The 22455-nt window shown below is 44.6% G+C and overlaps 1 protein-coding gene across 1 annotated transcript in view; it reads left to right on the top strand.

Annotated features, from left to right (window-relative positions):
• The first annotated feature begins 1798 nt into the window (after nt 1-1798).
• The window catches only part of LOC130367668 (complement C3-like), a 126399-nt gene continuing 105742 nt past the window's right edge, over nt 1799-22455 (top strand). Inside the window, exons 1-6 of the mRNA XM_056570242.1 lie at nt 1799-1890; nt 5628-5814; nt 9678-9840; nt 10866-10936; nt 17096-17190; nt 17307-17389. Coding sequence (XP_056426217.1) covers nt 1826-1890; nt 5628-5814; nt 9678-9840; nt 10866-10936; nt 17096-17190; nt 17307-17389 — 664 coding nt within the window. The 5' untranslated portion in view covers nt 1799-1825. The remainder of the gene's footprint in view (nt 1891-5627; nt 5815-9677; nt 9841-10865; nt 10937-17095; nt 17191-17306; nt 17390-22455) is intronic.

Raw genomic sequence — 22455 nt, 5'->3', positions numbered from 1 at the left:
GCTAGGTATTGGTCAGAGAGCCACAGGCAAGTCACTACAAAACCAGTGTATAATACAGGTAATAAAATGTGGTATAAATAAAATTTAAGTGAGATTATTGTCGTTCTAGTATGTAGAAACATTCACTTCATTGTGCATACTTCCAGTAATAGTCAATTGTTAGTCAAAAGAAAAGGAAAAAAATAATAAATAAATTATAAAGTGTATTTCATGCATAGTCAATAGATGCATAATAAGGTAGATGATGATAGTAAAGGAATTTTTAAAATCAGTCTAAAGTAATCCTTCTTAGAAAATTCAGTTCGTGAATTAATAATGCATCATTATCCTGGTCATGAATTCATAGTCATACACCATTTTGTTTGTGTAGTCATAACTCTCTACATACCGGCCCGTACGCGGAAAAATAAAAAAGTTATGGGGGTCTGAAGATGAGAATTTTTAACGTATAAATTTTCCTGCATGTAGTTATGATTTTTTTTTCTGAAGTACGACAAAACCAAACCTATATAAGTAGGGTATCATTTTAACTGTATGGACCTACAGAATAAAGATAAGGTGTAATTTTTACCGAAAAATGCACTGCGTAGAAACGGAAGCCCCCAAAATTTACAAAATGAAATTTTTTCTTCAATTTTGTCGCACAATGAATTTTTTTTCCGTTTCACCGTGGATGTTTTATGTAAAACGACTAATGTCACTGCAAAGTAGAATTGGTGGTGCAAAAAATAAGCCATCATATGGAATTTTATGTGCAAAATTGAAAGCGTTATGATTTTTAGAAGGTGATGAGGAAAAATGAAGTCCTTAAGGGGTTAATTGGTTCCAGGACAACCATTGTATGTTGAGACGATAACTCTATGGAAACCTGGTAATTGGTTCTGAAGTCAACAAAATGTCATCCAAAAATAGGAAAAAGTGAGGATGAAAGAAAAATAAGTAGATAACGAATATAGATAAAGCAAATCCTTACATATAAAAGTAATAAAGATCTGCTGGGAGCTGTAATCACTGTCTATGTAGAGGATAGGAGCTTCTTCAGGGTCCTGTACAGTACACAGTGTCCTAAAAAATGTAAAATTGAGCCGCCCTCACCTGGTGTCCAAAGGAGCAGCTAACTATGGCATAGGATTTTATTAGATTAACAGTATTTTGTAGAGACAGGCTTTTTGGGCCCTCCCTTTATCAAGGACTCCCGAAAGCTTGTCTCTACAAACTACTGTCCAATAAAAAAAGGCATTCCACAACATTACAGTAGGACAGAACATGTGGTACCACTTGTACTATAGGGAGGCGCTACCAGACAGGGATTCCGTGCATGCACTTACGTAATACAGGTGATTTACCAGTGAAATGTCACTTCTGATGGATCAAATCTACCGTCCATTGACATGTATCACAGATCTGGACTGTCTGTACATTGTATGGTGATTCTGGTTTCAAGTTACAAAGGTCATGAAAAGACCATTGTATGGTGAAACTATTGTATGTTATGTCCATTGTAAGTTGAGGGATCAGTGTATGCTGTTTCTTAATGTTATTCCTTTGTTTGCAATCTGTATAATCTGCTTAATGATCTTCTTTCACTCTATTTTGCATTGTGCAATAGACCTTGTCGCTGGAAATATGTCATTTCCCAACAGAGTTTGATTTTGAAATAGACATTCCTTTACTTCACCAGCAGCCAGGTATTTACATAGAGCTTAAATCTTCCCTGTTACTTATTAAAGAGACTGAAGGGTCAGGGTGAGGGGGTGGGGGTCAGGTTAAAATCCTTTATAACCCCCATCACATCTCCAAGACAGCACATACTCCAGGAAGCATCATGGGGTTTGGAGCTTTGTGCCTCATTCTACTATATGGATTTATTGGGTCCTACGCGCAGCCTCAGTGAGTATTACTTGACTCCATACATTTTGAGTTTACACATATATACATCTACTATATATTCAGGCCTAAAAATATACAGTGACTGTAAATTACTACCTAATCCATAGGTAAAATCATAGGATGTTGTAGAATCTTGCAATACCCTTTTTTTTAATTAGATTAACAGTATTTTGTAGAGATAGGTTTTTTGGGCCCTCCCTATATCAAGGACTCCCGAAAGCTTGTCTCTACAAAATACTTTCCAATAAAAAAGGCATTCCACAACATTCAATGATTTTGCTTCTGCATCACTCGACTAATATGACTAGAGATGAGCGAATTTACTGTAAATTCGATTCGTCACGAACTTCTCGGCTCGGCAGTTGATGACTTTTCCTGCATAAATTAGTTCAGCTTTCAGGTGCTCCCGTGGGCTGGAAAAGGTGGATACAGTCCTAGGAGACTCTTTCCTAGGAATGTATCCACCTTTTCCAGCCCACCGGAGCACCTGAAGGCTGAACTAATTTACGCAGGATAAGTCATCAACTGCCGAGCCGAGAAGTTCGTGACCAATCGAATTTACTGTAAGTTCGCTCATCTCTAAATATGACTACTCCAAACTACTGTACCTAATCCACAGAAGATACACTTTGGTCAATTTAAGGGGATAATCAATTGTAAGAATAATTGTACAGCCTGTTTCTGTATTTATGGAACGAAATGTTGGAGCTCAAAGTCTATAGATATTTGGAATCTAATATGTTTATTTAACATAAAATATATATAGCATAAATACAGGGCCCTTGTGAAGTGACCTCATAAAATTGCCACAATGAAAACCAATTGCCACCAATAATTATATTCTTCAATGTGTTAACTGTTTCTGTATTTCCTTTCTTCTTTCTTTCTGCCATTTTTGCTCTTGGTCTGTTTGTTTCATCTATTATCTCATTTCTACACATCCCAAGTCGTATATATTTAATATTTTACTGTTATATTACCTTTCAAGGGGTACGTTAGGAAACTGAACTTATGAAAAACGTATGCCATTTCCACAGAATAGGGGATAGTTTGATCACGATGGGGTCCGACCGCTGGGATCACTTGTAATTTCCTGTTTAGTGCCCAATTTACTTAACCATCCTTGGGCTATTAAAGGCTATATCAGTGGATTGTCGATCACACCGCATGATGCCATGTCATAGGCATAGCATTATCCAGTGAATGCAATAGAAACATAGAATGGGTCAACAGATAAGAACCATTTGGCCCATCTAGTCTGCCCAATATTTCTGAATACTATGAATAGTATAGGAACTCCTTCACTGTATTTGCAGTGACCACTTCTGCAGAAAGGCTATTCCTTGTATCCAATACTCTCTCAGTAAAGTAATACCGTATTTATCGGCGTATAACACGCACTTTTTAGGCTAAAAATTTTAGCCTAAAGTCTGTGTGCGTGTTATACGCCGATACCCCCCAGGAAAGGCAGGGGGAGAGAGGCCGTCGCTGCCCGCTTCTCTCCCCCTGCCTTTCCTGGGGTCTAGAGCGCTGCTGTCGGCCCTTTTCACCCCGCCGACAGCCAGGGGGAGAGAAAGGGCAGCGGCACCCATTGCCGGCGCCGCTGCCCCGTTGCCTCCCCGGTGGCATAATTACCTGAGTCCGGTCCGCGCTGCTCCGCTGCTCCAGGCCTCCGTCGTGCGTCCCCGGCGTCATTGCTATGCGCTGAACGGCGCGGCGCATGACGTCAGAGCGCCGCGCCGTGCATAGCAACGACGCTGGGGACGCACGACGGAGGCCTGGAGCAGCGCGGACCGGACTCAGGTAATTATGCCACCGGGGATGGGGGGAGGCAACGGGGCAGCGGCGCCGGCAATGGGTGCCGCTGCCCCTTCTCTCCCCCTGGCTGTCGGCGCCGCTTCTCTCTCCCTGGCTATCGGCGCCGGCACCGATAGTCAGGGGGACAGAACGGGCAGCGGCGCCGATAACCAGGGGTTAAAAAGGGCCGACAGCAGCGCTCTAGACCCCAGGAAAGGCAGGGAGAGAGAAGCGGGCAGCGACGGCCTCTCTCCCCCTGCCTTTCCTGGGGGTATATCGGGGTATACACGCGCACACACGCACCCTCATTTTTTCATGGATATTTGGGTAAAAAACTTTTTTTACCCAAATATCCGTGGTAAAATGAGGGTGCGTGTTATAGGCCGGTGCGTGGTATACCCCGATAAATACGGTACTTCCTCATATTACTGCAGAAACCTTTGCCCCTCTAATTTAAAAATATATCCTCTTGTGGTAATGATTGCATATAAAAGTAACCTATGGAGACTTAAAAAGTGCAAAAAATAGTCTCTAAAATTATTTAAAAAAAACAAAACCCTCCCCTAATAAAAAAATAAAATCACTCTTATTTTTCCATTTTATGAAAAAAACTTATTTGATATTGTGTCATGCGTAAATGTACAAACTAATAAAAAATTATGTTTATGACCCTGCACAGTAAACGGCGTAAACGGAAAAAAATATCAAACACCAAAAAGTCCCATTAAAAAAAAATTATACACTGGTAAAAACTACTGTTTATGGCACAAAAAATGAACCCTCACACATGCCTTTATACAGAAAAATTAAAAAGTTACAGCGGTCAGAAGAGTCTGTGATCATACCTGCCCTCAGCATTTGGCTGTAGGGCAAGGAATTCACCACAGATCTCGGATGACAGCTGTTGTAGTCATCCGAGTAGTGTAGTGTGTTGCAGTCCCTATCTTTTGAATATCGGTCAGTGCTCAATCGTCCATTGCTTATAGTCACCATAACGTCCAGAAAGCTCACCGACTGCGTAGAATAGGTTAGCTGTTGTAGTCATCCGAGTAGTGTAGTGTGTTGCAGTCCGTCTCTTTTGAATATAGGTCAGTGCTCAACCGTCCATTGCTGATAGTCACCATAACGTCCAGAAAGCTCACCGACTGCGTAGAATAGGTTAGCTGTTGTAGTCATCCGAGTAGTGTAGTGTGTTGCAGTCCGTCTCTTTTGAATATAGGTCAGTGCTCAACCGTCCATTGCTGATAGTCACCATAACGTCCAGAAAGCTCCCCGACTGCGTAGAATAGGTTAGGGTGAAACATATGTCTGGGTCTCTGTTGTTCAAATAATCCTGAAATTATAATAAATCTGTTACTTCACCAAATGAGGAAGATGTTGTCTATGTATCGCCACCACTCCTATCAGAGTGGTGGGACACATAGATGTACATCTCCTCAAAATTCGCCATAAATATATTAGCATAATTCAGTGCTACATTGCTACCCATCGCGGTGCCCCGTTTTTGCATGTACATTAAATACATGTCATTAAATACATGTCATTAAATACATGTCATTAAACACAGGGCCCTATCTGTCTGTCTACCTATCTCATATCTATCTATCTATCACATATCTATCTATCTATCTATCTCATATCTATCTATCTATCACATATCTATCTCATATCTATCTATCTATCTATCTCATATCTATCTATCTCATATCTATCTCTCTATCTCATATCTATCTATCTACTGTATCTATCTCATATATATCTATCTATATATCTATTTCCTATCTATCTATCTATCTATCTATCCATCTCATATCTATCTATCTCATATCTATCTTGGACAACCCAAATTATTTTTTTAGTTGGGACAGATAAAAGAATGGGAATATTTTATGGAATATATAAACTACTGATCTTTTCTCTCCATGTATTTCTTCCACCAGTTGCAGCCTGATAACACCCAACGTTCTGCGTGTGGACAGTGAAGAGACCATTATAGTAGATGGACAGGGGACTGCGTTTGTTGCTGACATCACAATCCAAGACTTTCCCCGAAAGAGATTTAATTTAGTTACAAGCAAAGTCTCAGTGGACAGCAATAACAACTTCTTTGGCAATGTTAAATTGACGGTAAGGCAGTGTTTCATGTGTAGTAGAAGCCCAAAAATCTATTACCTCTCCTTGCCATTTCACAGTAGTAACCCATCTTTACTCATCATGCCCCTTTAATCAGAAATTTTCAGGAATATCCTCATAGAATTTCCTCACGGAATTTGCACTGTTAAAAATAGCACAGAACGGGCATTTATTTTGCTTGGAAATTTTTACCGTTGAAGTAAGCACCGAAATTCAAAGTCCCATTGACTAATGGCTTTTCCAGGTGGATTTTGCGTTTCATATTCAAATGTAATCCGGATCCGCGTCAAAAACTATGCCACAGAAATAATGCAGTATGCACAGTGCAGAAGCCTTACATTAAATTCAATGTGAGGCTGCTGCAAGTAAAATTCGCTTGGAATTTTCTTCTTAGATATTCGGAACGAAATTTCTAAGGTTAAGATCTTGGCATTGTTCTTAGTGCTAACTTTACTTTTGACCCTCATTCTTGAACTTCCTCTAGTTCTCGTTTTAGTTTCCTCCTCGATGTTTCTTTTGGTTGCATCTTTAGGTTCAAATCCTTGTTTATCTTCGAGGTATGATCTTGACTTTCATATCCTGCCTCAATTCAGTTAAAGGGGTACCCCGGTGCTTCAGCAGAATGCTCGGACCCGGAGGCCGTGATGTCATGGCCATGCCCTTTGGTGATGTCCCAACCACACCCTCTCCATTCATGTCTATGGGAGGGGGCGTGTCAGTCGACATGCCTCCTCCTATACAAATTAATGGAGGAGGTGTGACCATGACATCATGAGGGGGCGTGGCCATGACTTCACGACTACTGTCGCAAAAACCTGGCATTTGTGTAGAATGCCGGGTGCTGCGGGAGATCGCGGGGGGCCCCAGCAGACATTTTATCTTGGTTCTTGGTAACTCCAGCAATATAGATGGCTACACCACCCATTCTGCTTCTATTTCATAGACGTTAATCTCACATCTTTGACCTAAAAACATCCTTTCCAGCAATAGAACCAGATAAGGTGAAGTTAATGTGACATCCTTGGATTGTGCGGAGATCCGGAAATAAATTGTTCCAGGAGAAGTAAATCTCAGATGAGTTTATTACAGAAGATAAAAAGTGACGTGTTTCTGAGGCATACCCTCAAAAAGTATTTAGTCAGCAACCAATTGTGCAAGTTCTCCCACTTAAAAGATGAGGGAGGCCTGTAATTTTCATCACAGGTATACCTCAACTATGAGAGACATAATGAGAAAAATCACGTTGTCTGATTTTTTAAGAATTTATTTGCAAATTATGGTGGAAAATAAGTATTTTTCACCTACAAATAAGCAAGATTTCTGGCTCTCACAGACCTGTATCTTCTTCAAGAATCTCCTCTGTCCTCCACTTGTTACCTGTATTAATGGCTCCTGTTTGAACTTGTTATCAGTATAAAAGTCACCTGTCCACAACCTGAAACAATAAAGTGGATATATAGAGCTATAAGTGATTTTAAAAGATCCAGCATATTAGCACCACATATATTAGTGTACTTGTTGTCCCTAGGGACCAACTGAATATAGAATTGCTAATATGCTGGATTAGCTATTGCTAATATGCTGGATCTTTTAAAATCACTTATAGCTCTATATATCCACTTTATTGTTTAATTAAAAGTTAAGTTTTAATCAAGTGAGGGATAAAAAGTGGACTTTTTGCTCAGTCCTTTTGGGCTGAGTTGAGGTACTAAACAAACATATGTTTAGTCCACCCCTCATTAGGGTCATTGATCCTTGTGATCATTATTTTTGAGTTCAACCTGAAACAGTCACACTCCAAACTCCACTATGGCCAAGACCAAAGAGCTGTCGAAGGACACCAGAAACAAAATTGTAGACCTGCACCAGGCTGGGAAGACCGAATCTGCAATAGGCAAGCAGCTTGGAGTGAAGAAATCAACTGTGGGAGCAATTATTAGAAAATGGAAGACATACAAGACCACTGATAATCTCCCTCGATCTGAGTCTCCACGCAAGATCTCACCCCATGGTGTCAAAATTATCACAAGAACGGTGATCAAAAATCCCAGAACCACACGGGTGACCTAGTGAATGACCTGCAGAGAGCTTGGACCAAAGTAACAAAGGCTACCATCAGTAACACACTACGCCGCCAGGGACTCAAATCATGCAGTGCCAGACGTGTCCCCCTGCTTAAGCCAGTACATGTCCGGGCCCATCTGAAGTTTGCTAGAGAGCATTTGGATGATCCAGAAGAGTATTGGGAGAATGTCATATGGTCAGATGAAACCAAAGTAGAACTTTTTGGTAAAAGCTCAACTCGTCGTGTTTGGGGGAGAAAGAATGCTGAGTTGCATCCAAAGAACACCATACCTACTGTGAAGCATGGGGGTGTAAACATCATGCTTTGGGGCTGTTTTTCTGCTAAGGGACCAGGACGACTGATCAGTGTAAAGGAAAGAATGAATGGGGCAATGTATCATGAGATTTTGAGTGATAACCTTCTTCCATCAGCAAGAGAATTGAAGATGAAATGTGGCTGGGTCTTTCAGAATGACAATGATCCTAAACACACTACCCGGGCAACAAATGAGTGGCTTTGTAAGCAGCATTCCAAGGTCCTGGAGTGGCCTAGTCTCCAGATCTCAACCCCATAGAAAACCTTTGGAGGGAGTTGAAAGTCCGTGTTGCCCAGCGACAGCCATAAAACATCACAGCTCTAGAGGAGATCTGCATGGAGGAATGGTTTAAAATACCAGCAACAGTGTGTGAAAACCTTGTGAAGACTTACAGAACACGTTTGACCTCTGTCACTGCCAACAAAGGGTATATAACAAAGTATTTAGATGAACTCTTGTTATTGACCAAATACTTTTTTCCCACCATAATTTGCAAATACATTCTTTCAAAATCAGACAAAGTGATTTTATGGATTTTTTTTCTCACTATGGGGGAGATTTACCAAAACCTGTCCAGATGAAATGTTGCTGAGTTTCCCATAGCAACCAATCAGATCGCTTCTTTCATTTTTCAGGGGCCTTTTCAAAATGAAAGAAGCGATCTGATTGGTTGCTATGGGCGTTTCAGCAACCTTTCCTCTGGACTGGTTTTGATAAATCTCCGCCTATGTTTCTCATAGTTGAGGTATACCTTTGATGAAAATTACAGCCTCTCATCTTTTAAGTGGGAGAACTTGCACAATTGATGGCGGACTAAATACTTATCCCCCACTGTATACCCAATCTGGTCAAGGAGGGTATGTCTTCAAAATGCATCATAGTCGCTTTTAATCTTCTGTAATACATTGGATCACAGTTTATCTGAGATCTACTTGTCTGCAGACATTTATTTATGGATCTCAGCACCATCCAAAGGTATCACTGTTACTTCACTCTATTAACAAATTACAGTTTTTTGGGATTATTCCAACCTGAATCACCCGTCAAAGCAGTTTTCCACTAATGCTTCCACAACCCCATAAATTAGGGGGGATAGGCCTATTCATATATATCCTAAGCTAAGCAGCTAGACTTTAGTTACCACCCTCCTTTGAGGTTTCCCTAATTTACGCTAATGGTGATACACAAGGAGCTATCCTCCATTCTTTTTATTTTATATTTATTGAGTTTATGGTGAGGATAAAGATCAGGCCCCAACAATCCCGTGTTAGCAGAACACAAACTGCATTGTCATAGCTGGTGACTGATCAATGGTTACTTTGGTCAATGAGAAAAACGACTGCTGGAGATCTCTTTAGTTTACATTTTCTTTGGTATCTAGATGATGTAAGAAAAATAAACAAAAAAAGAAAAATGTGTCCTTTTTCATTTTTCTACCACTACTGATGTCTATGATAATGTTTTTGTTTCCTTAAGGTCCCCTCAAATAACTTGGAGAAAAATCCAGACAAGAAACAATTTGTGTACGTCTCTGTAAAGTCTCCCTCTTGCAACCTGGAGAAACCTGTCCTGGTGTCCTTCCAAAGTGGATATATCTTCATACAGACTGACAAACCCATCTACACCCCCGGGTCTACAGGTACAGTTTTATGACATCGCTGATGACAAAAAGCTGATTTTAGAAATTAACAAAAAATGGGAGTCTACAGTACATATATCTACTTGTCCACGTGAATCTAGAAGCTTACACAATTGCACATTTTCTTTTTAGAAGAACTGTGAAGACTGTGTCTTAGTCTTGGAGCTTCGAATAAGTCTTCAGGATGATTAATATACAACATAGAGCCACTAATAGTTATCCTTATGCCCCTTCTTTTAGTGGCTCACCAAATATTTACAACTATACAGGTAATCCCTTAAAATAGAGAACTTTGGTCCGTGTCAATGAGAAAAAAAGATGCATCCATGATATTCATTCAAACTTGATTAAAATAAATATAAATAATAAATATATAAAAATGTAAATATTTAAAATAGTTTCTTTCAAGACTTTGTTCACATTATTGTTAAGAGATTTGATGAGATTTCCATTTTATATTCTCAATTTTTTTATGGCAAGGATAGTGCAGTCTATAAGGGTATTTATGTGGTACCATACCACAGATCCCCAAAGGACCCCGTTATAGTCAGTTGGTTCAATCAGGTTTTGCTGGCTAAAAATTGATCCACCATAACTGTCTGGATATAAATAGAAGCCATGACTGTAGTGTGAGCAATGCCAAAGAAGAATGAAGATGGGTGACATTTTTGCCAGGAATAACCATATGGACATGTTCAAAAGGACAAAATCAATGTGCGTTTAGACAAAACTGCACATGTTATGCCTCAAAGACCAAACTGTTTTAACTTGAAGACCAGCTCCCATTAATTTCAGAGGAAACCTCATAAAAACCATGTGTTGCATGGTAGGGGATAGACCAGGTACGGATTTTGTTTTGGTGCCCAGAAACATCTTGTTACACCTCTGATCTGGCGCATGCTACATCTGTTAAAACTGAAGAAACCAGATTCAGAATATAAACATATACATAATACAATATTGAACATTGAATAACTAAACCCATAGACATTTTTTCTTTATATATTTCTCTCTTTTTTATGAAGTTCTATACAGGATTTTTACTATGACCCCAAATCTAAAACCAGTGACCAAGCCAGTGACCATCGAATTCCTGGTAAGATGTTGTCCTTTTCCAATATATACATTACAGTCCGTATGATGGCCAAATCATAATAAAGTCAATCAAACATTAACATGCCATATATAGTGACTGCACAACTTTATCCCTTAAAGGGGTACTCCACCCATAGACATCTTATCCCCTATCCCGAGATCTCCGACCCAGCACTCCTGTAATCCACTTCACAGAGCGAACTCTGCTCCAAGGTCAGATTACGAGTGACCACAGCCGACACTCCCCCTCTCATAAATTTGAAGTGAAGGAATATGGTAAGAACTTATCCTCTATCCTTTGATCTCCTAGACGGGACACCGGCTCTAAAACCAGTGACCATGCAGGGGACCTGTCAGCCGCCGCTTCGTGCGGGCTTGCCGATACCTGCACAAATCGGTGATCGACATGTCGCCTCAATGTATCTCTATTGGAGAGTCATAGATACACTCTGTTTCCTGGGAGTCCCCTTGCAGGTAGGGGATACATTTTTCTGTATGATAGTTCTCCTTTAACCTGTTGGGGACGAAGGGCATATGCATATGCCCTTGCGTCCTGGTACTTAAGGACGAAGGGCGAATCCTTACGCCCGTGGGAATTTCGGTCCCCGCCGCGCGCCGGGCGGGGACAGGACCGGGGTGACGGCTGATATCAATCAGCAGGCACCCCGCACAAATGCCTACGGGGGTCATCAGACCCCCCCATGTCGGTGATCGGTGCAAATCGCAAGTGAATTCACACTTGCGATTTGCGCCGATTCCGGGTCATTCCGGGTCTATGGTGACCCGTAATATAAGGGGGATCGCGGTTGTCTAAGACACCCACGATCCCCCTGAAGAGATAGGAGTGAGGTGGCACCCCTCCTATCCCTGCTATTGGTGGTCTAGACGTGACCACCAATAGCAGATCGGGGGCGGGGGGGTTAACTTTCGTTTTCCCCGTCCTGCCCACCCACAATAGGTGGGGCAGAATGGGGAAACCGAAGAGGATTGGGCATCGACGTCCACTTACCTGTCCGGAGGCAGCGGAGCGACGGTGATCGGCAGGCGGCGACGGTGAGCGGCGTGCGGCAGAAGAGGACAGCTCCCTGGATCCGACGGAAGCCGGTAAGTTGCCTAGCAACATCTGGAGGGCTACAGTGGTCTCTAACCTGTAACCCTCCAGATGTTGCAAAACTACAACTCCCAGCATGCCCAGACAGCTGTTTGCTGTGTGGGCATGCTGGAATATGTAGTTTTGCAAAAGCTGGAGGACTGCAGTTTGAGACCACTATATAGTGGTCTCTAAACTGTATCCCACCAGATCTTGCAAAACTACAACTCCTAGCATGCCCAAACAGTTCTTTGCTGTCTGGGCATGCTGGGATTTGTAGTTTTGCAACATCTGGGCAGTGGTCTATAAACTGCAAATCCCAGCATGCCCAAACAGCTGTCTCGGCATACTGGGAGTTGTAGTTGCGTACCTCCAGCTATTGAATAACTACATCTCCCAGCATGCCCTTCGGCGATCAGTACATGCTGGGAGTTGTAGTTTTGCAACAGCTGGAGGCACACTGGTTGGAAAATACTGAGTTAGGTAACAGAACCTAACTGAAGGTTTTCCAACCAGTGTGCCTCCAGCTGTTGCAAAAGTACAACTCCCAGCATGCACGGTCTGTCAGTACAAGCTGGGAGTTGTAGTTTTGCAACAGCTGGAGGCACACTGGTTGGAAAATACTGAGTTAGGTAACAGAACCTAACTGAAGGTTTTCAAACCAGTGTGCCTCCAGCTGTTGCAAAAGTACAACTCCCAGCATGCACGGTCTGTCAGTTCATGCTGGGAGTTGTAATTTTGAAACAGCTGGAGGTTTGCCCCCCCATGTGATCATACAGGGTACATTCACACGGGCAGGTTCACAGTAAGTTTCCTGCTTCAAGTTTGCACTGCTGTAAATTTCTCGCCGCAGCGCAAACTCCTAGCGGGAAACTCACTGTAACACGCCAGTGCAAATGTACCCTAATAACACTACACTACACTACACTAACACATAATAAAGAGTAAAACACAACATATACACCCCTTACACTGTCCCCTCCAATAAAAATGAAAAACGTATCGTGCGGCAGTGTTTCCAAAGCGGAGCCTCCAGCTGTTGCAAAACAACAACTCCCAGCATTTCTGGACAGCCACTGACTGTCCAGGCATGCTGGGAATTTGGCAACAGCTGGAGGCACCCTGTTTGGGAATCACTGGCGTAGAATACCCCTATGTCCACCCCTATGCAATCCCTAATTTAGTCCTCAAATGCGCAAGGAGCTCTCTCACTTCGGAGCCCTGTCGTATTTCAAGGCAACAGTTTAGGGCCACATATGGGGTATTTCCGTACTCGGGAGAAATTGCACTACAAATTTTGGGGGTCTTTTTCTCCTTTTACCCCTTATGAAAAGGAAAAGTTGGGGGCTACACCAGCCTGTTAGTGTTAAAAAAAATGTTTTTACACTAACATGCTGGTGTTGCCCCATACTTTTTATTTTCACAAGCAGTAAATTGTAACGCAATTTCTCCTGAGTATGGAAATACCCCATATGTGGGCATAAACTGTTTCCTTGAAATACAACAGGGCTCCGAAGTGAGAGCGCACCATGTACATTTGAGGCCTAAATTGGTGATTTGCACAGGGGTGGCTGATTTTACAGTGGTTCTGACATAAACGCAAAAATATAAATACCCCCATGTGACCCCATTTTGGAAACTACACCCCTCACGGAACATGAGCCTTAACACCCCACAGGTGTTTGACGAATTTTCACTAAATTTGGATGGGAAAATGAAAATAACACCCCACAGGTGTTTGACGAATTTTCACTAAATTTGGATGGGAAAATGAAAATAAAGTAGTTTTCACTAAAATGCTGGTGTTACCCTAAATTTTTCATTTTGGGATTTTAAAGAGAAAATTTGTACGGAATTGAAGGCCAAGTGTGTTTACAAAGCCCCCATAGTGCCAGAACAATGGATCCCCCCACATGTGACCCTATTTTGGAAACTACACCCCTCATGTAATGTAATAAGGGGTGCAGTGAGCATCTACGCCCCACAGGTGTCTGACAGATTTTTGGAACAGTGGTCCGTGAAAATGAAAATTTTTATTTTTCATTTGCACAGCCCACTGTTCCAAAGATCTGTCAAACGCTAGTGGGGTGTAAATACTCACTGCACCCCTTATTAAGTTTCCAAAATGGGGTCACATGTGGGGGGGGGGGTCCACTGTTCTGGCACCACGGGGGGCTTTGTAAACGCACATGGCCCATGACTACCATTCCAAACGAATTCGCTTTCCAAAAGCTCAATGGTGCTCCTTCTCTTCTGAGCATTGTAGTGCGCCAGCAGAGCATTTTACATCCTAACATGGGGTATTTTCATACTCAGAAGAGATGGGGTTACACATTTTGGGGGGCATTTTCTCCCATTACCTTTTGTAAAAATGGTAAATTTGGGGGGGAAAAACTGCACTTAAGTGAAAATTTTTTTTTTTTCATTTACACATCCGATTTTAACGAAAAAGTCGTCAAACACCTGTAAGGTGTTAAGGCTCACTGGACCCCTTGTTATGTGCCTTGAGGGGTGTAGTTTCCAACATGGTATGCTATGTTGGGGTTTTTCTGCTGTTCTGGCACCATAGGGGCTTCCTAAATGTGACATGTCCCCCAAAAACCATTTCTGCAAAATTCACTCTCCAAAATCCCATTGTCACTCATTTCCCTCTTGAGTCCTCTACTGCGCCCGCCGAACACTTGACATGCATATATGAGGTATTTCCTTAATCGAGAGAAATTGGGTTACAAATTTTGGGGGGCTTTGTCTCCTATTACCACTTGTAAAAATAAAAAAAAACTGGGTCTACAAGAACATGCGAGTGTAAAAAATGAAGATTTTGAATTTTCTCCTTCACTTTGCTGCTATTCCTGTGAAACACCTAAAGGGTTAACAAACTTACTGAATGTCATTTTGGATACTTTGAGGGGTGCAGTTTTTATAATGGGGTCATTTGTGGGGTATTTCTAATTTGAAGGCCCTTCAAATCCACTTCAAAACTGAACTGGTCCCTGAAAAATTCTGATTTAGAAAATGTTGTGAAAAATTTGAAAATTGCTGTTGAACTTTGAAGCCCTCTGATGTCTTCCAAAAGTAAAAACATGTCAACTTTATGATGCAAACATAAAGTAGACATATTGTATTTGGGAATCAATATATAATGTATTTGGAATGTCTATTTTCCTTACAAGCATGGAGCTTCAAAGTTAGAAAAATGCAAAATTTTCAAATTTTTCATCAAATTTTTGAATTTTTCACCAAGAAATTATGCAAGTATCGACAAAAATTTACCACTAACATAAAGTAGAATATGTCACGAAAAAACAATCTTGGAATCAAATTTATAAGTAAAAGCATCCCAGAGTTATTAATGCTTAAATGACAGTGGTCAGATTTGCAAAAAATGCTCCCGTCCTTAGGGTCATAACGGGCTCCGTCCCCAAGGGGTTAAAGTGTACTGAGGACAAGCAGGGCTCTGTGCACTGAGGACAAGCAGGGCTCTGTACACTGAGGACAAGCAGGGCTCTGTACACTGAGGACAAGCAGGGCTCTGTACACTGAGGACAAGCAGGGCTCTGTGTACCGAGGACAAGCAGGGCTCTGTGCACTGAGGACAAGCAGGGCTCTGTACACTGAGGACAAGCAGGGCTCTGTGCACTGAGGACAAGCAAGGCTCTGTACACTGAGGACAAGCAGGGCTCTGTACACTGAGGACAAGCAAGGCTCTGTGCACTGAGGACAAGCAGGGCTCTATACACTGAGGACAAGCAGGGCTCTGTGTACCGAGGACAAGCAGGGCTCTGTACACTGAGGACAAGCAGGGCTCTGTACACTGAGGACAAGCAGGGCTCTGTAAACTGAGGACAGGCTGGGATCTGTACATTGAGGACAAGCAGGGCTCTGTACACTAAGGACAAGCAGGGCTCTGTACACTGAGGACAAGCAGGGCCATGTGCAATGAGGACAAGCAGGGCTCTGTGCAGTGAGGACAAGCAGGGCTCTATAAACTGAGGACAAGCAGGGATCTGTACACTGAGGACAAGCAGGGCTCTGTACACTGAGGACAAGCTGGGCTCTGTGCAGTGAGGACAAGCAGGGCTCTGTAAACTGAGAACAAGCAGGGATCTGTGCACTAAGGACAAGCAAGGCTCTGTACACTGAGGACAAGCAGGGCTCTGTACACTGAGGACAAGTGGGGCTCTGTACACTGAGGACAAGCTGGGCTCTGTACACTGAGGACAAGCGGGGCTCTGTACACTGAGGACAAGCAGGGCTCTGTACACTGAGGACAAGTGGGGATCTGTGCACTGAGGACAAGCAGGGCTCTGTACACTGAGGACAAGCAGGGCTCTGTACACTGAGGACAAGCAGGGCTCTGTACACTGAGGACAAGCAGGGCTCTGTACACTGAGGACAAGCAGGGCCATGTGCAATGAGGACAAGTAGGGCTCTGTGCAGTGAGGACAAGCAGGGCTCTATAAACTGAGGACAAGCAGGGATCTGTACACTGAGGACAAGCAGGGCTCTGTACACTGAGGACAAGCTGCGCTCTGTGCAGTGAGGACAAGCAGGGCTCTGTAAACTGAGAACAAGCAGGGATCTGTGCACTAAGGACAAGCGGGGCTCTGTACACTGAGGACAAGCGGGGCTCTGTACACTGAGGACAAGCGGGGCTCTGTACACTGAGGACAAGCTGGGCTCTGTACACTGAGGACAAGCGGGGCTCTGTACACTGAGGACAAGCAGGGCTCTGTACACTGAGGACAAGTGGGGATCTGTGCACTGAGGACAAGCAGGGCTCTGTACACTGAGGACAAGCAGGGCTCTGTACACTGAGGACAAGCAGGGCTCTGTACACTGAGGACAAGCAGGGCTCTGTACACTGAGGACAAGTGGGGATCTGTACACTGAGGACAAGCAGGGCTCTTATCTACATTATATGAAAGTTTTTGCCAAGGACAGGTACACTTTAAGGTATCTTCCTATGACACATTAGTATGAAGACAAAGATGTGCACTACATACCACCATGCTAGAGAACTAGGCTCAACCATATCTGCAGATATAAGATATTTTCTTTTCTTCACAGACTCCAGATAATGTAATTGTCAAAAAAGACCTAGTTCAACAAATCAACAAAAATGGAATAATTTCCTTGTCTTATACACTGACTGATCTAGTAAGGTGAGAAACAAAGAAATCATGGATGCTAAGAGGCAGCAGCCCCGGATTCATGTCTATTGGAGGACAGGGATGAGGAGGATGAAATGTTAATTCATAGCTTTTCCCCTGTTTTACAGTTTGGGACTATGGACCATATCAGTAAAGTTTGAGGACACCTTAATACAGAATTATACCACACAATTTGAAGTGAAGGAATATGGTAAGAACTGGAGCAAAGAGACCTCATAGATTAAGTCATCATCAAATTATTAACTGATCCTTTCGTATTATAATTTATTGTAGTCTGATCCATAATTGTGCTTCTCTGTGGTTTTCCACTGCAAGTATCATAAGTGATCATCTGTGATCTGCAGGGGAACTGTACATTGTAAGTGTTTAATTCTTCTGCAGCACCTCCACAGGGGAAATAAAGTATTACATGGAACTTATCAATAGTTATCAACTGTGTAGATTTACAGGGTCCTTCAGAGAGGGCATCTCTTTGTAGCTTCGCTCTGATTTATTAGAAGGACTGCCCTTTATCAACTCAGAATCGCAGAATAAAGTTTTTCAAAGTGTTTTTTCCAAACTCCTACTTTCCAAACAATTCCTGTAGTAAATAATACACCTGCACACAGAAAATTAGTATTTGCATAGTAAACATTTCTACCTTAAAGGGACACTTTGCTAAACATCTTATGCTCTATCCAAATGATAGGTGATAAGATGCCTGATCACAGGGATTTGGCCACTGGGATTTCCATGCGATCTCTGTGGCAGGACTCCAGACATCCGGTGCACAGAGCGACCGCAACAATCACGCCCCACTCCATTCACGTCTATGGGAGAAGGCGTGGCAGCTGGAACATCCACGATCAAACATCTTATACCCTATCCTTTGAAAAGGAGATAAGATGTTTAGGGGAGGAGTACCCCTTTAAGGTGTCTCTGTAAAGTATTGAATTATACATGTCTTTCTCTATCGACTCCATTGGGGGACACAGCCCATGGGTGTATGCTGCTGTCTCTAGGAGATGTGACACTATGGCAAAAAAAACAGTTGGCTCCTCTCAGCAGGAAATACCCGCCTTCAGGCTCTGAGCTAATCAGTATAAGTTTAGTGTCTGAAGGAAGTGGACGTGGTCTGGGTTGCTCCAGAACAGGTCTTCTGTTTTTTTGTTTTTCTAGTTAGGGACGTGTTAGTTTTTTATTCCTTTTCTTTTCTGTTTTCAGGTGGGGACTCAGGGACTGCGGTTCCCCGTTTCTCCATTGTGAGTGAGGGGGCACAGACATTGCGTATATGTGCTGTTAACCCCCCCCTCGCCAACAGTCAGCGCTTGGGTGGTACCTCATGGGTCCGGGTCCCCCTATTTACCTGCTCGCCTCGCTCGCGCATAGCAGCCAGGCGTGATGCAGGTAACTAAAGCTGACTGAAGACTTCACTGAAGACTCCTTTATGTAAGTTCTTCTGACTGAGGTAAGTACTTTCCCCCCTTTTTTCTCCATAGGTACGAACTCGCAACCTCTGGAGACCCCCTGTTTTGGCCCACCTACACTTTATGGGCTAGCCTATGCAAGGGCTGTACTTTATTCTGGGGGAGCAGTGGCACCTGAGGGGGCATTTTTTATGGGGCACTACACTTATGTGTGTGTGTGCTTGGTGCACTTCACTTATATGTGTGTGCGTGTGTGCTTGTGCTACCATGTCAGCGCCTTATATGCGGCTATCAGCCGCGGCGCTGTATCGGGCCGGACGCTCTCAGCGCTGGTTTACTTTCGTTTTGTCGGCAGCGCCTTATGTGCGGCTAATAGCCGCGGCGCTGTCGTGAGCCGGGCGCTTACGCGCAGGCTTACTTTCTCTTTCACTTTCTCTTTCTCTGCCGGCGCTTTGTCTGCCCGCTCTCTTCCCCCGGGCGCATAAACGGCCATCAGGTAAGCTCGGGACAAGGAGTGGGTGCCATGACAGTTCTTTAAGGCCATCTATAGCTCCGCCCACAGGGCTAGGAGCTCTCAGAGGCGCGAAGCAGGCTCCAATCAGCGCCGTGAGCACGATTTTCAGTTAGAAGGGGTCAGTTAGTGAGTGCCTTGCTTCAGGCACGCCCCTCTCTTCCTATTGGCTGGCCTGTTTACTCTCTTTCTAGCTGCTCAGAGCGAGTTCTCCTCACTGCAGCTGACAGGGGACACAGACTAGGGTGAGAAAGTTCCTATCTCCTTTTTTTCTTTCTACATTATGTCCGTATCCAGAGCTGTTCCTTCCTCTAAACAGAAACCTGGAACTTCCGTGACTTACTATCTCTGTAAGCACTGTAAAACCAAGATGTCTGGCTCTGCTGAACCCACTTGCCCTGCCTGCTCCACTGCTCCCCCAGACCCAATGGTACCCCCTGATGTCCCTTCGGTCTCGGTGGGTTCAGCCGCTCCACCAGCCTGGGTTTCTTCCCTGTCCCAGTATATGGCTGACTTGACCAAAGTCTCCCGTTCGGTGGCTGAGGCCTCCCGGGAAGTGGTGTCCGCCTTGAAGGGGTCTTCCCTGCGCAGGACCTTTGGAAGGGCCCGTTCCTCGTCTCCACATACTTCACGCTCTCACAAGCATCCTAGGGGTGCCTCGTCTGAGTCTTCCATTGAGTCTTCAGATAGACGTGAGTGTTTCCCTCGTGGGTCCCGCCCCCGGTCATCTGGGCACAACCGTCGTTCCTCTAGAGCACGTTCTCGGAGTCGCCGCTCTGCCACGCCAGAACCGCGTACTCGGTCAGGGTCGCCCCCCTCCAGGACTGCCTCTACTCATTCTCATTCCCCTGATGAACTGGTGGACGAGGCTTCCGCGCTGGCATCTGACTCAGAGGACCGCTCGAACTCAATTGCAACGGTGAACTCTTTGGTGACAGCCCTAAGAGACACCTTTCACTTAGAGGACCCAGGATCTTCGGATGTCAATCCAGGAGTATCCTTTCATCGTGCTAAGCCGACACTTTAAAGGTTCAGCTCTCACGCTGATTTTGACGACATTCTGGAAACCGCATGCAAACATCCAGACAAGAGGAATCAAGACAATTCAAGAACGTTATCCATTTGACAAGGACCTTGTCACTAAGGTGGTTTCCCTCAGTGGATCCACCAATTTCCCGGATATCTAAGGCGACTACACTGCTTCTGGCAGATGCCGCTGCCTTCAAGGTAGAATCCTTAGCGAAGGTAGAATCCTTAGCGAAGTTTGCCACTGAAGCAGCTGGCTTTTCTCTTCTTCCCATCTTCGCCTCGACATGGGTGTCCAAGGACCTGGCGGAGTGGTGCCAAAAGCTCCATCAGGATATCTTAGTGGGATCCCCCCGGAGGATCTATCTGCTCTGGCTCTCCAATGCTCTAAAGCTGGGGACTTCCTGTGCACAGCTTCCATGCAGGCAGCCCGTTGTTCTGCTTTTGCTGTGGGTCACCTAGTGGCTCTCTGCCGCTCTATGTGGCTTAAAGCTTGGAATGCGGATGCCGCTTCCAAAAGGTCTCTCACTGAGCTTCCCTTTATGGGCGGCCGTCTTTTTGGCAAACGCCTTGATGAAATTATCTCTGAGGCAACGGGAGGTAAGAGTTCCTGGTTATCTCAAAATAAGGCTCGCCCTACTTCCAAGCCCTTTTCCTTTCGGTCCTCTGGCTCCAGCAAAGGGTCCGGGCAGGTGCCCTCGCGGGACAGGAAGGCTCCCTCGTTCCGGCCACGCCCGTCTTTGTAGTCGAATTCCAACCGGTCTGGCCGCTTTGCGCCCAAATTCGGCAACCGCAAGCCCACTTCTGCATGAAGTGAGGCCCCAACCCGCGGTTTCTTCTCAGGTGGGAGGTCATCTCTTGTTTTTTCGAGACATTTGGACCTCTCACATTCAGGACTCTTGGGTCAGGGATGTGGTGTTCAACGGTTACCGGATCGAATTTGCCTTTCTTCCGAGGGATCGCTTTTTTCGCATCCGGGTCCCCCGGTCTCCTCCTCTGGCAAAGCAATTTCGAGCGGCTCTCCAGTCTCTGCTTCTTCAGGAGGTTATTGTTCCCGTTCCTCCAGGGGAACGGTTTCGGGGTTTCTATTCAAATCTTTTTGTGGTTCCCAAGAAGGGCGATTCTGTGCGTCCAATTTTGGACCTCAAGCGTCTCAACCATGACCCCCTCATCCGCCACTTCCGAATGGAATCTCTCCGTTCGGTGGTGGTGTCCCTGGAACAAGGGGAGTTCCTTTCATCAGTGGACATCAAGGATGCCTACCTCCATGTGCCGATATTCCCAGGCCATCATCGGTACCTCTGCTTTGCGGTTCTGGAGGGGTACTTTCAATTTGTAGCTCTCCCCTTCGGTCTAGCCACGGCTCCTCTGGTCTTTACAAAGATCCTTGCACCAGTGATGGGCCTGTTACGGTCGAGGGGAATCTCGGTGATACCCTATCTGGACAACCTTCTCGTCAAGGCTCCAACCAGAGCCCAGACTCTGGAGAATTTGGACATCACTCTCCACACTCTGACTCATTTCGGGTGGATGGTCAACCAGGACAAGTCAGTCCTCCGCCCTACCCAGTCTCTAACCTTCCTGGGACTTCAATTCGACACAGCATCTGCCCGGATTTGTCTTCCGCAAACATATGGCACTCCAGTCGGGGGTCCGCTCCCTCCGGTCCCGGGTATCAGTCTCCATCCGCACTTGTATGGAAGTCATGGGTCGGATGGGGGCAACTATGGAGGCCATACCCTTTGCCCAGTTTCATTGCCGCCCCCTTCAACTGGCGATTCTTTCCTGATGGAACAGGTCTCCTCTGTCTCTCGATTATCAGATTGTTCTCCCTCGCAGGGTCAGTCAGTCTCTGCTCTGGTGGCTCCGCTCCCCCCTTCTTCTCCAAGGGTGGTCGTTTCTTCCCCTTCACTGGCAGGTTGTTACAACGGATGCCAGCCTGTCAGACTGGGTTGGCGTGTTCAGGGTTTGGACGGTTCAGGGACTCTGGTCTCCCCAGGAGACCCTTCTTCCGATAAACATATTAGAATTATGGGCGATTCTTCTTTTTCTTCTTCATTGGGAGTCCCGTCTTCAGTCCCGTCCTGTCCGCGTTCAGTCGGACAACGCCACGGCTGTGGTGTACATAAATCGTCAGGGCGGCACTCGCAACTCGGCAGCCATGGCCGAGGTGACCAAGATTCTCACCTGGGCGGAGAGCAAGGTTCCGGACATTTCGGCGATTCAAATTCCGGGGGTGCTCAACTGGGAAGCGGACTTCCTCAGTCGGTCCTCACCCAACCCTGGCGAGTGGTCTCTACATCCAGAGGTCTT

The sequence above is a fragment of the Hyla sarda genome, chromosome 4 (genome assembly GCF_029499605.1).
Source record: "Hyla sarda isolate aHylSar1 chromosome 4, aHylSar1.hap1, whole genome shotgun sequence".
NCBI lineage: Eukaryota > Metazoa > Chordata > Amphibia > Anura > Hylidae > Hyla > Hyla sarda.
Note: the sequence above shows the minus strand (reverse complement) of the source record. Positions and strands in the feature narration are given on the sequence as shown.